The sequence below is a fragment of the Dromaius novaehollandiae genome, chromosome 1 (assembly GCF_036370855.1).
Source record: "Dromaius novaehollandiae isolate bDroNov1 chromosome 1, bDroNov1.hap1, whole genome shotgun sequence".
Classification (NCBI taxonomy): Eukaryota; Metazoa; Chordata; class Aves; order Casuariiformes; family Dromaiidae; genus Dromaius; species Dromaius novaehollandiae.
Window position 1 is genome coordinate 184,987,147 of NC_088098.1, and position 13,667 is coordinate 185,000,813.

A 13,667-nucleotide genomic window follows, 5' to 3' on the forward strand; every position below is an offset into this window, starting at 1 on the left:
AGTTTTGATCCACAAAGCTTTAACATCAGGGCTCACAAAGTACAAGGAATCTGCCAATTATATCAGATTCAAGGAATCTATTCCTTGTTGAGAAGGAAGCAGGTTTTTCAAATGACTTAACCATGAAATCTAGTGTGTAGCTGATTCTCTGTATTCCAAAGAGCTGCCTACAATTTTCAGCACATCTGTACACAGGTCTGCAGGGTATGAGGAAGCACTGCAGCACCAGGGATTTGGAAATCAGCATGAAGAATGTCAAAACATTTGTGCAGTGATAACATACCCAAAGCACCGTAACACACGATGAACACATTGTATGATACTGCTGAGCATGGGAGATTGTTTTGAAGCACGCTGAGGAAGAAAAGTAGGAGAATGGAAGACCTATGCAGCACAGCGTTTGCAGGAAATAGTCAAATAATGGAAATAAGCATCGAGTGATCCTTTGTTAGTGGAATGACAGGGTGACATATTGAAATAATTATAACATACTCTCCATGAGAAAAGTTCCTTACATTCTGCACAATAGAATGAAATTACAATGGCTCAACATATACCCTTGGAAAGAGCATTCAGCTCCAGTTCCCCCTTTACTGGGGAGGGTTGCTAGAAGGTAGTAAATCTTCTAAAGCCACTACTGTACATCACTACAGTACAGTAACTCTACTTTCCAAGTTGCCTGGATTTCTACTCAGAAACAAGCAAGCACAAAGGAGGCTAAGATATAGGTTTTAAACATGCATAAATGTTAATTCAGTACAGCTGCCAAAACACAGTTCCACCAAGCTACAGAAAGGAGGAGGAGTAGAAGAGCTTAGCTTAGTTTTAATTCAGATCACTGTCCTGTTCTAGTTCTCTTGCTGTCACACAAGTGCTTACACCAACAAGGAATTAAGTGACCAAAGCAGCTTCTCTTGTCAGCAGAGTGAGTTCATATCAGCGTGAGACATTCAAATCTCTATGCAGTTACAGCATATAGATCTAAAACCCTGGGTGTCTCTGAAGAAGCAGCAGGCAATAGAGTAATAACAAAAAGCAATACTTGATCTACTTATACAAACGCTCTCTTAAGAACTCAAGCCATTCAAGAGCAGCCATTGCTATATGATGAGAAATACATATGGTTATAGGTATTCCAGATAGGAAAGACACAAGGTAACTGATGTATTAGAATGGGGCCACATTATACAAATAGATGAAGCAGAGTGTTTGACCCTCAAATCCAAGTGAAGTCTGATACAAATTAGTTTGTATGAATTAAAAGTGGTTTAATCTGCTGAATCACTTGCATCTGAATTCAAGAGGCTCACCATCCTTGTTTCTCATATGGCAAAACACTTCACCAAAAGAGTGAATGAATGTTTTCTTCCAGGAGTTAAAATCTAAACATACAGTTCTGAATCTGTCCTAAGTCATCGCCACTTATGTTGCCGAGCATTTTATAAATGAAAAGCAAACAGAGGACATTCTTATTCCATATGGTAGACTACTTTTTCAACATAGCATGACAAAAAAAGCCACTAAAAAAGTTCGCAACTTCATCACTCAGACTTTTAAAAGAACATTTAGACATGGATGATGACCTTTTAGTTGCATCAGATCCAGGCTAGTGCCTTTGAGGTCACAGCTATAGCCAAAAGGCACAGAAAACCCAAGCATGCTCTTCAGGATTTAAAGGAATCAAAAGTCCTGGGGAGATAGGGCAGAAATGTCATGCTGACTGGATACAAGTCCTGCCACGTGTAGAAGCATTACACAGCACGATAGGGTGCTGCGCCCCAGATTATAAACGCTAAGTACATGAGCTCAAGACCACACCTAAAATCATGCAAACATGGTACGCTACTTCTAGATCCAAGCTTCTAAGTCATTGTGATGTTGCACTGCATTACGAGACTTACCAGTTCAGGGATTATCAAATACAGTCTGCCCACTAACATGAGTATTTAAACAAAAAAAGGGAGTGACAGCTGGTATCACTGTAACAGATATTATAATGTCTATATAATGTGCTCTATATTACTTTGAAACTAGCAAAAAGCTTCTTATACAAAGCCAATGAATGTAAAAGAACTGAAAAAATGAAAAAGGCAAGTAAAGAAATTATGCTAACATAAAAAAAAGACTAAAGGCATGTTCCAATAGTATTCATTAACACTTCCAAAGATATTTTGTTTACAATTGGAAACTCAAATTTTTTAACTCTTAAATTCATTTTTACTGTATCAGATATACCTGGGGATGTCCAGTGCCATTTTAGATGTCATTTACCTTCTGAAAAAGTTTTGCAAGCTACAGCATAAACCTCAAATAACTGTAAAATTCAGCACGATTTCATTGTGGAAAGATAATTAAGGCTCATCTTATGCCCCGCTCCATCCACTTACTCCATTAAAGCAGAGCTAACTAGTTATACCCTTTCCCCTTCCAGAGCATGCTAAACAGAAATACCTATCCATCCTTCAGTTCTGTCTTCTTTTTAACTTTCCCTTTTAAGTAAAAAGAACATTTGAGAACACATTGACACAGCTTAATAGGCAGACTATATTAAGGGGGGGGGGATGAGGGCAAAATAAAAGCTAATAAAGATTAAGTAAAATTTCTCCCATAGCTAGATAATTATGATTTTTGCACCTAGAAAACTAAGCTTATTTACTTACAGTCTGCCTACACAAAACAAAAAGTTCATTTTTAGTGTTTTTCGCAACGCAGGCAGTACAAGCATTTTGACAGCAACGTGCTGAGCCCCCCCTCAGCCAGCCCTCACACGCGCCCCCCCCCCCCCCCCCCCAGAGGACTGTGCAAACTACCAGCTGGCAAAAAGGCCAACTGCAAGGAACTTTAGCTTTTCCCTCACTCCTGGCAGCAACGCGACATGCCGCAGCAGGAAAAGTCCCTTCACCCGCAGCACTGAAGCTTCGCCATCCGTGAAACGCCCCCTCCCTCGCAGGCCAAGTGCAAACTTCGCTCCAGGTCTGGCAGCGGGACCGGGCAGCAAGCTCACACCAGCCCTACGGCCCCGAGGAAGCTCGGGTGGCCCCGGCGAAGCGCAGCCCACGGCCCGGCGCCCTCCCCGCGGCGAGGGGGCAACGGCGCCGAGCCACTGCCCGCCGTCCCCGGCCCCCGCCGCCCACCTGCGCCGCTGCCCCCGGGTCCCGGTCGATGTCCGCGTCCGAGAACCTGCCGAGGAAACACAGGGGATGAGAAGGTGGGAGGGAGGGAGAGGGCGGGCCGGGGAGGGGCGGGCAGGGCAACGGCGCTCACCGCGGGACAGCCGCTCCCGCCGCCGCCATGCCGCCCGCCGCCCCCAGGAAACTTCTGGAGTCGCCGAAGCACCCGCACAACAACCCCAAGGCCGCAGCCGCGCGCGCGCAGAGGCTGACGGGATGCATCGGGGCTAGCCAGCCCCGCGGGCTCCTCCCGCACGCCTCGTGACGAGAAGGGGCAGCCATTGCTACCGAGGCAAAGGCAACCATCTTCTTCCCATAGAGTTGGAGGACCGGGTGTGACGGAGGAGCCCTTAAGACCTTCCCTCTTGCCCCTTCCTTCCCCTGCGGCGGCAGGTGACGGAGGCCGGCAGGGTGGCGATGCGCGCATGCGCGCGGGTGGAGCGGAGGGAAATGGAGGTGCAAGGGCAGTTGGCCTCTGTTTTGCTGCTCAAGTTCGCCGCAGACTCAAGAGCGGCGGTTCCCAGAGGGGCTCCGCGCAAATACGAGAAGAGGCAGAGAGCTGGCAGAGTTCAGTCTGTGCAAGCTGCCGTTTGGGGGGTGAACCTGAGAGGAACGGGCGTGGAAACAGCAAAGTTAACGAACCAGGGGCTCAGGAGGGATCCGCTCGACAAGCGGCGGCCTCGCCTGAGGTTCAGGCAGCTGCCTCCAGCCCTGACCTGGAGGGCGCCGCCCGGGGCGACCGCGCGCTAGCGGCGTTTACTCTGGCCCGGTGAGGAGCTCCCCCAGCTCGGGAGCCCGGTCTCCTGCCGTGGGAGGAACAGTGGCCCCAAGTTTCTGGCCTAGCGCCTGGAAGCGGGAGCCAGGGCCTTGCTTGGGGCAGCACTGGTGCTCTGGGGCTGCCCCTTGCCCTTGGGCTCCCTTCTCCTAGGTGTGGGGGCGGCATGTATTTTTTCTTCTTCTTCAGCCTCGCATGTGTGCGGAGGAGAGCTGCAGCTGCTATTTTTCCTTTGAGTCAGCGGTGGCTCGAATTTGACATCGTGCGTTGTTGGGCCAATACCACAGGCACAAAGAAAGACAGTTGTGAAAAGGTGTAAAGTGAGGGGAGAGCAATTGCTCAAATCCCAACTATGAGCCTGTCATATCAAGAGCTGAAAGCATGATGGATACGGGGTGGGGGGTAGTACATTGAAGCCCAAGAGATGTGTGGAGAGGGAAGCGAATGATTTTCATTTGGAATTTATTATGTAACAGAGTCTTCTGTTAAAGACACTTACTGTCTGCTGGAGGTTTTCTGCCAGCCTAACTACAATACTTCTGCAAAATACACAAACTAAGCTGACAAAACTTTTTCTGTTGGCACAGTTGCATCTGTGCAAGAGATTTTGTTTGCAAAGTTGCAATCTTAGTGTGATTTTTCCTATTTCTAGCAAATATGTGAAGAAAACACCCCCCTCCCCCCAAACACTGTAATGTCAGTCCAGCCTTAAGTTTTCCTCAGGCTTCCTAGTATTGTGAAAATTTGTATTATAGGATAAAGTCCCTGTTTTGCAATCTAAAAGTATCCTCCCTCTCCAATGTTTTTTGTCAATTTGGAATATAAAGCACTCAGGATAAGAACTGCATCATATATTTTTACAATGCTTATTTGCATTTCTAGTAGTATTGCCAACATTGTATTTCTGTGGTTTTTTTTCATTAAAAGTCACAAAAAATATTAGGACTGCACTTCTACAACACGAGAGCTCTTCAAGCAGAGGGTGCAATTCTAATACTTAAATTCCCTAGTTGCAAGGAATGCTGCCAAACCACCACCAGTTACTTGGCATCAGTCACTTCAGTTTGTGTATTGCCAGTCCCTGAAAATGGGTGAGATACATGGATTTGTAGATCAAAGCCTAACTGCAGGGGAGTAAGAGGAAGAAAAAGCCACACATCTAATTAAATAAGGCAGTTTTAACCACCAAGAAACAGGGCAGCTGTGGCAGAGCAGTGCTTGTTAGGTACAGTTTTTTAAGAGTTACTTCTATTCAGCTAGACCAAACTACCTCTAGGACAGTTCTGTTCCCATCAGTTTTTCCAGTACTCTTATGTTTATATTTAATTTTAACCTTAGGAAGGAATCAATAAAACTCCTGGATAAATTCAGTTATGGAAAGTGTTTCTTTTAATTTTGCATTCAACTAATCTTACTAGGCATCATGTTCATTTATAATCCACGTTCTCCTGAAACATTTTGCAGTGTGCTAGGTTTTGGCCATGTAGTAGTTTGGGCCTTCAGTAGTCTTGTATAAGCTACATGGACCTTTGTGATAAATGGCACCCCAGAATTATGCTGAAAGTCTGGAATTGTTTGTTTCTAACTTACTGGGAAGTGACAGAAGTTGAAGTCCAAATCCTGGATTTAGCTCAACTTTAATTTGAGCTACGAAAAGGTATAGTACTGCTTGAAAGGCTACAATGCCATTGCAAGCTCAGACACACAGCACGTTGGGGCATTCCAGTCCGAGCTCAGAAATTTGTGATTCACAAATTGCTCACTTGCTCATGTTCCACCACAGGCCAACTTTGATTAATCATGTTGTCCTGTTTGTTGGTGTATTTTGGAGATTTATAATGATCATCAAAACATTGTATTAATATAAAAACATTTCAGAGTAAATACAGAAAAGTGTTTTTCCATTTGATTTATTTTCATAATAAACCAATTAAAAATACAAAAGACAAGGACCCAAGGTTCAAAGGGCTCCATCATTTAAAAATTTGTCTTTTAAATACAAATTCACTCTGTAATATGAATACATATAACATTAGACCTCTAAACATAATGATCTTATTTGCATCTATCAAAAATTTGTATGGAAACAAATTAGCTGAAAAACTTCCTTGTGACATTGAATGTACATTATTTACAATCAAAAAAGAACTCTTAGCAGTACTAATCTCAGAACACCTGCATAAATTGTTTATATTTCATTTCCCTCCCCCCCTTACAAAATAATCTGAAGTAGAAAGCAAAACTGTTAAAATTCATAGTCACAAAATGGCATGAAACATTTGCACCTGTAGTGATGCCACTAGTTTCTGTAATTAAATATATCTGATGTTTTCATATAAAATATAGACCTGGCATTGTCCATTACTGGAATAAATGTTTTGTGTACTCTCAATAGGAGTGTATATTTAATTTTGCACACACAAGAGCGTGTGTTGCAAAAAATGCAACAAGAGGATACCTGGTTATCACTGTCCATTATTCAAAGTGTAAATCTGATGTAATTCACTGGTATGAAATAGATACATTTGATCATAAAAAATTCATACACATGGAATGAAAATGTCCCATCAAAAGTAAAAGTAACTGTTGCTTCAAAAGTTAAGTGATACATGTATGGATTAAACAGGAAAGGTTATAATAATGTTATTGCAATGTAAATTAGCAACAGACTGAAAACATACAAATATGTAAGAAGTCTGGAACTTTGGCCAAAAACCTCAAGAGAAAGTCTTCATAGCATAAAAAAGCATGTTCCTTCATGCCTGTATTTTGAAACATGAGTAATATGTACTTTTATTTATATGATAACATTTAGCAATTAACAGAAAATCAAAACCCGTTCTAAAGCATGAATTCTACCAATTAACTGCAGAAATTAAGTAGCTTTGTAACATCTGCTTCAGAATCAAATCATATATACATAACTGAAAAGGTCCCATCACATTTATGAAAATAATCATCCACAGGGTCTTTTTTTAAATTTATTTATATGAATTGGGTTCCAATGGCTCATTTTCTTGCTTCACTTGCACGTTAGATGGGAAACCATTTGAACTGGATACTACCATCACGAAAGGTTGCTGCTGGATTCTCTGCTCTGACTGCTCAGTATCATCTAATTCGTCACTGTCTTCTTCTTTTACTGCTCCTTGTACGCCAATCTGCTTAGTTTCTGGTGCTTTAATAACTGAAGTGATCACTGTGCCCGACGGATGAGCTACCATCTGCGAACTGCTAGGTGAAAAAGTCACCACTGGGGTAGTGGCACTGAAGGATGGAGATGAAGCCATGTTGACTGTTCCATTGCAAATTGTCTGCACACTGCTGGTGAGAACCTGCTGAACTTGTGCTGGGCTCAGCACGATTGATGAAGGAGGAGAGACTGGCTTCTGAGACTGTAGCATGACATTTTCTTTAAGAACTGTCATGGGTTGTGAAGTAGGAATGGCTTGTAAAATAAATTTTTGGGGCGTTGTCACTGAGGCTGGATCTGTGCTGGCTATCACTGTAGTCAGAGGCACTGTCTGGAGTGTTACAGTATGCAGCTGCTGATTTCCAGGAGAAACAACCACTGGAACCTGCGTTGGAGTCTGTAAAGTCCTATTCAGATTAGAAAAGAGTGCAGGGTCAGAATACTTCCACTTTGAGTTTTTAAAAATAATTGTACTCATACTACTAAAAAAATCACTTGACATCACAAGCATTCAGTTATTTTTCTAAAGGTTCCAATAAGGGAAACACTCTCTAATAAAACAAAACCCACCTAAATCATAACACATTTCCCAAAGCAACAGTCTGTCTTTGAGACATTCAGTATTTCATGAAGAAACCTGGGAATCAAATGCAGTATCTCCATCTCAGGCATCAACAAACCCAACACGACTACCATCAATTTCACAAGGTACCTGGCCAAATTAAATCACAAATCAGGCCTCAATTCTACCATCAGCATATGTGTGTAACTATACACACAAGCATCTGCACTGTAATGGTGAGTGTCGTCAGGATCTTCTCAGACTCCCAGGGCATGCACCTCTCCCTCTGTCTGCCAGGTTTCCACACTCCTAAGGGTAAAGCAACTAACCAGAACCTGCCCCCAGAAGAAGTTTAAATTAGGAATGATTCCATCATTTTCAGGCTGACAGACTTGGGTACCGTCTCACTTTCTATACAGGTACAGCTGAGAGGACAGAGTTAGAAGAGTAACAGCCACGTCACTGAAGTATACAATGGAAAATGGTGATTTAGAAATGTGGCTGAAGCACGTGCACTTCAGTCCTGCAACATACCTGTGTTTAAACACCTCCTGCCACACAAACACACAGAAACCCCATGCTCCTGGTGAAGTGAATGATTTCCAGAAGAGGGAAGGCAGGAAGGAAGGGAAACTACTTCTACACCATTCCCACAGTATTTATATTGCTATTTCTCATTCCCCTTGCACCTTTATTTTTAGCGCTTTATAAATCATGGTAATTTTGCAATGATGTGTTTATTTTTGAACCTACAATTTCTGAGAATGATTTATTCCACATTTACTTTTTACAGTCCTGGGTCTCCATCACTTCTTCCCCCTCTCTAACTTAGCATTGTTAAAAATTTGTTTCCACTCTGCTATTTGGCTGTTTGCTCCAACCCATCATGCCACCCCGTCCCTGACAATTTTTTTCTCTCCTCTCTGTCCTGCTAAGTTCTCTCTGACCTTCCTGCTTTCCTTCAGTGTTTTCTCCTGCCAATCTTCCTCCGCTTTTTCACTCTTAACCTCTCACTCATGTTTTCTTTAACATATTTGACACTAAGTGAAAACAAACACAATTGTCTTCTCCTAGCTTACTTCTATCCCTGTTGAAATCATTTTAGACTGAAAGACACTTACCTTCAGTATTTCTGCTTTCAAGCATGCTCTCCCTTTTAAAAGTCTGATTCTCAGCTATGCTATGACTTGCCTACTATCTATCTATCTATCATTCGATGTCCTCCTTTCTGTAGTTCTTCCGCCCAACTGGTGCCAACTTTTACAGCTCTGTGAAATCCTACTTGCCAGAGTTTTGCTACTGGCCAGCAAGATCAGACTCAGCGTAATCAAAACTTCCATTCAAAAACCATGTTCTTGCTGTCATGATTGCAACAAAAAGCTTACCAAAGTGGACAGGACTTAACTGGTGCTGAAGCTAGGGACAACATGGAAGCAGATACTCCAGTGGCATGGGGAGTGCTACTCTCCTCTTCCACAATGCAGCAGCAGAGGCGAGTGAAGTAACACTTGCAGAAGCCTTCCTGGGTCTCAGCTCAGTCCTCTGGGGAAGGTCCTTCTCTAACCTCCAAAGATTCCCCCAGCAAAAACAACTCCAATAACCCAGCTGGTATCAAGCTCAGAGCACATCAGCTCCCCCTTCCTTAGCATCCTCCAGCAGCCAGCTCCTGCTACAGGCAACTCTCCCCGCCTCCTATGTGGGCTGAGTAATATAAGAAACAGAATCCCTTATCTGTCACTTTCTCCTCATAAGAAAGAAGAGAAGTCAGCAGTATCCAGGACTGTCTCTATAGCAAAACAAATCCAAATACTAGCCCATGAGGCTCCCTTGCAATTTGAATCAGAAAGACCATATAGCTGGGATGCAAAAGCTGACATGTCTAGTGTCAGTATGCCTGACAGTGGAGTGCAGAGAGGCAGCTGGCGGGCACAATCTTGAGCCCCTGGGTCACAAAACAGTGGAGAGAAGCCAAGAAAAATGCTCATGGAAATGGGCTGGCTGGGAAGCACCAGCTGCAGAGTGATCACTTCTTTCTCTCCAACTTCTGGATTTCATGCACAAGGCTGAAATAGGTGCTGCACAGGAAATACAAGCAATGGAGCTTACAGTGCAAGGCTCAGAGTGACAGCACCAGAGTCACCAGGTCTGCTAAGGGTTATCAGACCTATATATTTATTTTTAAATAGCTCCCCTTGGAGTTTGATATAAAAAAAACAAACACACACAAACGTCCATGTCTAACTGCAGAAGGATGTCCACTAGCTTTTTTAAATAATGTGAACTACCTACAGTTAAATAAAATTGCAGTAAAATCAAAATGTCACATAAATACAGTTCAAACAACCCATGAAAGTCCATAGGGATCAGCTAAGGAAGACAGACAGTTGACACTTGCCCTCGGAAAAGCCTTAAAAGTATCCGAGTAAGAGAGTGGGTACTGAAGCAACTCCTTAATCCATCAGGCAACCTACTTGTGCCTGAAAGATTAACACCAACTGAACAGTTGCAACTTTGAAAAGCAGCTGCTGAAGCTGCCAGCCTGTGCTAGTATACTGTGCAAGTATTACTTTGAAGCTACTCTCTTGCTCTTTAGCTGTTTTGTTTAAAAATAATAAATGCCTCTAGCAGTTGTGGCTGCAAACAACCTCAAAAATAGGAACTGGATGTAATCAATGCAGAGAGCATTCTGCAAAGCCCTGGGAACAATAGCTCTGACAGCACTGAACCAAAGTATTTATCTCAGCATGCAGTAATCATCATTTGTGTGTTGATGTTAAACCATTTTATTTCTCACAAAAACAAGACCTGTACCTGCACATCATACTGTGAGTAATATTTTATTCCAGATGTTTTGTTTTCTCCCTCAGTCAAAACACATATGGTGTATACTTGCTCAGGGGAAGGCATGTGGCAGATGAGTGTACAAGCACAGGATTAAGTTGCATACAGCACCATAAATGTGTTGTCATTTGCAGTAGAAGTCAAGCAGAAATTTTGGATCAATTGGTAACACTAAGACAACTGTGTCTGTTCATGAACTGAAATCCAGCTGCTCAGATTATTTGCCTTGAATATCACGGAAAAAAATATATAGGTTAATATACAGGTATTCCTTGGTTAATCTTTTTATCTGATTGTTTTACCAAAAAAAAAAAAGATATACACAACTCAAGATAGTTTGTTAATACTGGGCTAGATTATTTTAGGTGTGTTTAAATGTATGTTTGCTATACTTCTGAATTGCACTGTCAATTCACTAATGCTCTTCCTAGTCAAAGCTACAAATTTCCTGGGTATTACTTTAAAAGTTCCTCTTGAAGATCCAAAATGAAGAACAACATTAAGCAATACTGATGAAAAGGAAATGCTGCCACTAAGCAGTCTGGTTACTACTGGGAAAAGAATGACAAAAATTCTGAAGTCATTTTAGCCTGGCAGAAAATGATAAAAATCTATTTCTTGGTTTATTTGGTACCATTAATAGTCTAGAACTGTTCAACATCACATTAGCTCATCATGAGGTGAATAGTGATAAAGCAAACACTAACTGACAGGTAGGAAAAGCAAGTTTATTCATGGTAATTTATTTGCAAAACTTCTGAAGTGGAGAAAAGATGAGAAAAGATACAAAAAATGTAAAGCTACAAGCCAAGGTAAACAAAATATTTCACAGCACAACAAGCAAATGAAACAAGGCAATATTAAGAAATATAGAGAGAGAGGTAACAGAAGGAAATTTCCTTCACCAACACACATATTCTTCAATCTACAACTACAGGGGGAAAGTTGGCCTAGACATAAAAGGGCAAATTTCCAGGGACTTTCCCAATTTGCTCAAATAACTGGTTACAAACAGCTCATTCAATCAACCCAAGAAGAGCAAGGGAGGTGAAGGGGTGGGGTGTGCTAGTCAGAACCACTTCAAATGCCTGAGTCAAGAGGCAATCTCTTGAGTGAATTTAGGAAGTATCAGCCAAATATGCAACACAGGGGCTCCACCAGCACTGCAAACCACAACTGCACTCGTTTATCTGATCCTCAAAGAGTTGCCAACAAGACTGTAAATACTTCACCCCAACTTATCACATAGTCATTTTACAGTGCAAGACTTGCATATAGGAGCTGCTAACCAGTCTAGCTATAGATGCCTGCAAGATGTAGAAAGGTACTTGATGTTTTAACACAAAATCTTCACACAGCCTCCTCCTAAGGGAGAACAGAACTTGCCTGTTCTTGTCTAACTCTTTGTCCAGACAAGATAATTTATGTCATGAGGACAGAAACAGAGGACTCAACTCTCAAGCCTGCTGTCCTTTTTACTGACCCACAGAGTCTACAGAGCCCTCTTTCCACAATTTTACATAACCACACAGTCACCTGAAAAAAGACTCTTAACCTGTGCTACTTATAGAAAGCTGCAGAAACCCCACCTCTTTCCACAGTAACAAATACATCTAAAGATAGCTCTTGCAGATAGTTTCTTACTGTGCAGAAACAAAATGAATTGGTCTGGATGATCGTAAGTCCCTCCTGCCTTGTTCCTACCTATTACAGAAATTAATTGAGAAACCCAGTAAACACCTCTTCTCAGCTGCGGGAAAATCAAATCAAAATGGAAAGTTATAAACAAAATCTTTTACTTGATAGGAGCTGACACTATCATAGCAGTGTCTTGAGAAATGCATCCCCCTGTAAGCTAAGAGCAGCAGTGAGATCCAACAGTGTTCACTAGCCAGTGTGTTAAGAGAGCTTCTAGTTCAGGCTTTCCTTTGGAGCATAAAGATGCCAACTTGCTGCACTCAGAAGTCCATCATTCAACTGCAAACAGAGGCAAAGCATCTGCGCTGATAGTGGCTGCTCAGAGAAGGGCCTTCCACATCAGTCAAGAGATGCTGCTGATCACCTGGAGTCCTCAGCAGGCCTCGTATTTGGCTGATGTTGTTCATGTTCTCCCCCTAGTCCCAGAGAGCCCTACCAAGACTGTCACTCATGATAGCTTTTATTCAGCATACCTGTAAGAATGACAGAGGAGTCCTGAGCTACAACACTAGCTGATGTCATGCAGATTTGAATCTCTTCCTTATTCAGGGAAAAAGCACTGAATATAAGAAAGCAAATGGTTAATGCAAAATCTGTGTAGAACAGTGCCAGACTGCTTCCCTGTGTCTGTGTGGCTATGCATGCATAAGCAAAGGGTATATAGATGGGATGCAAATTATTACAGATCACAACAGTAACATTCACTGCACAACTTACACAAGTTAATGTCTATACTTGACACAAGATGAAGAAAATATTTCAAATGAAATGCCAGCTGTAATCACATTTTCTGTGTTGATAAATGTACATTAGACAAATCTGTGTATTTTTCAGCATCAAAATACCTGCAGTCGTATCTCCAACAGTTAGGTTACATCATAACCTGGACACAGTCATGTTTACCACCTGGCTATGGAACGACAGTAGAAAGCATACATGTGTGCTTGGGGTAGTCATGACACTCGGGTAATTCCCTCTGGTTATCAGGACAATCCACTATATCGGCATATTGTTGACTTCATCACTGTTCTTGCACTGAAGGCTCTCAGACAGAAAACAAACAGAACATGATTCACCTTCAGCTAGTTCCTTCTCCTCTGAAACGAGGATCTTGCTGCTGCGGTCCACACTTGTGTCACCTTCAGGATGAATTACTACAACATTTTCTACCTCAAAGGTTGCAAAAAGGTCAAGATGGAAATTGTGGGTGAGTCATCATGCAGTGGTTCCCCAGTTCAAAGTGAACACAAAATGCCCCATTGGTCCTCTGTGATCTGTATTAGTCTTTCCTCAGCTACAGAACAGAATCAAGACACTGGTCTTATGACATGCTCAGCCCAAGCTATCAGAAAGACAACTTGAAAACACAGAAGAGAAACAATCTATTTAAAGCCTGAAGTTTGCTAAAGAATTGCACAAGCAATTGCA

At 42.2% G+C, this 13,667-nt stretch overlaps 2 protein-coding genes across 17 annotated transcripts in view; both read right to left on the reverse strand.

The window, feature by feature from the left end:
• Nucleotides 1-3,600, reverse strand: part of SUGT1 (SGT1 homolog, MIS12 kinetochore complex assembly cochaperone) — a 30,018-nt gene extending 26,418 nt beyond the window's left edge. For 5 of the 7 annotated variants that reach the window (XR_010387227.1, XM_026099170.2, XM_026099169.2 and 2 more), the window contains exon 1: nucleotides 3,265-3,600. Coding sequence is in view for 6 of the 7 variants with exons in the window: in XM_026099170.2 (XP_025954955.2) it covers nucleotides 3,265-3,597 (333 nt within the window). In the remaining variant the exon portion in view is untranslated. Of the gene's footprint in view, nucleotides 1-3,134; nucleotides 3,181-3,264 lie in introns of all 7 variants that reach the window. The other 2 variants (XM_026099173.2, XM_026099171.2) reach the window with 1 other exon arrangement.
• A 2,239-nt stretch (nucleotides 3,601-5,839) lies between these two features.
• Nucleotides 5,840-13,667, reverse strand: part of ELF1 (E74 like ETS transcription factor 1) — a 92,560-nt gene continuing 84,732 nt past the window's right edge. For all 10 annotated transcript variants that reach the window (XM_026099181.2, XM_064504804.1, XM_064504803.1 and 7 more), the window contains one exon: nucleotides 5,840-7,545. In XM_026099181.2, the coding sequence (XP_025954966.1) occupies nucleotides 6,927-7,545 (619 nt within the window). In that variant the 3' untranslated portion in view covers nucleotides 5,840-6,926. The remainder of the gene's footprint in view (nucleotides 7,546-13,667) is intronic.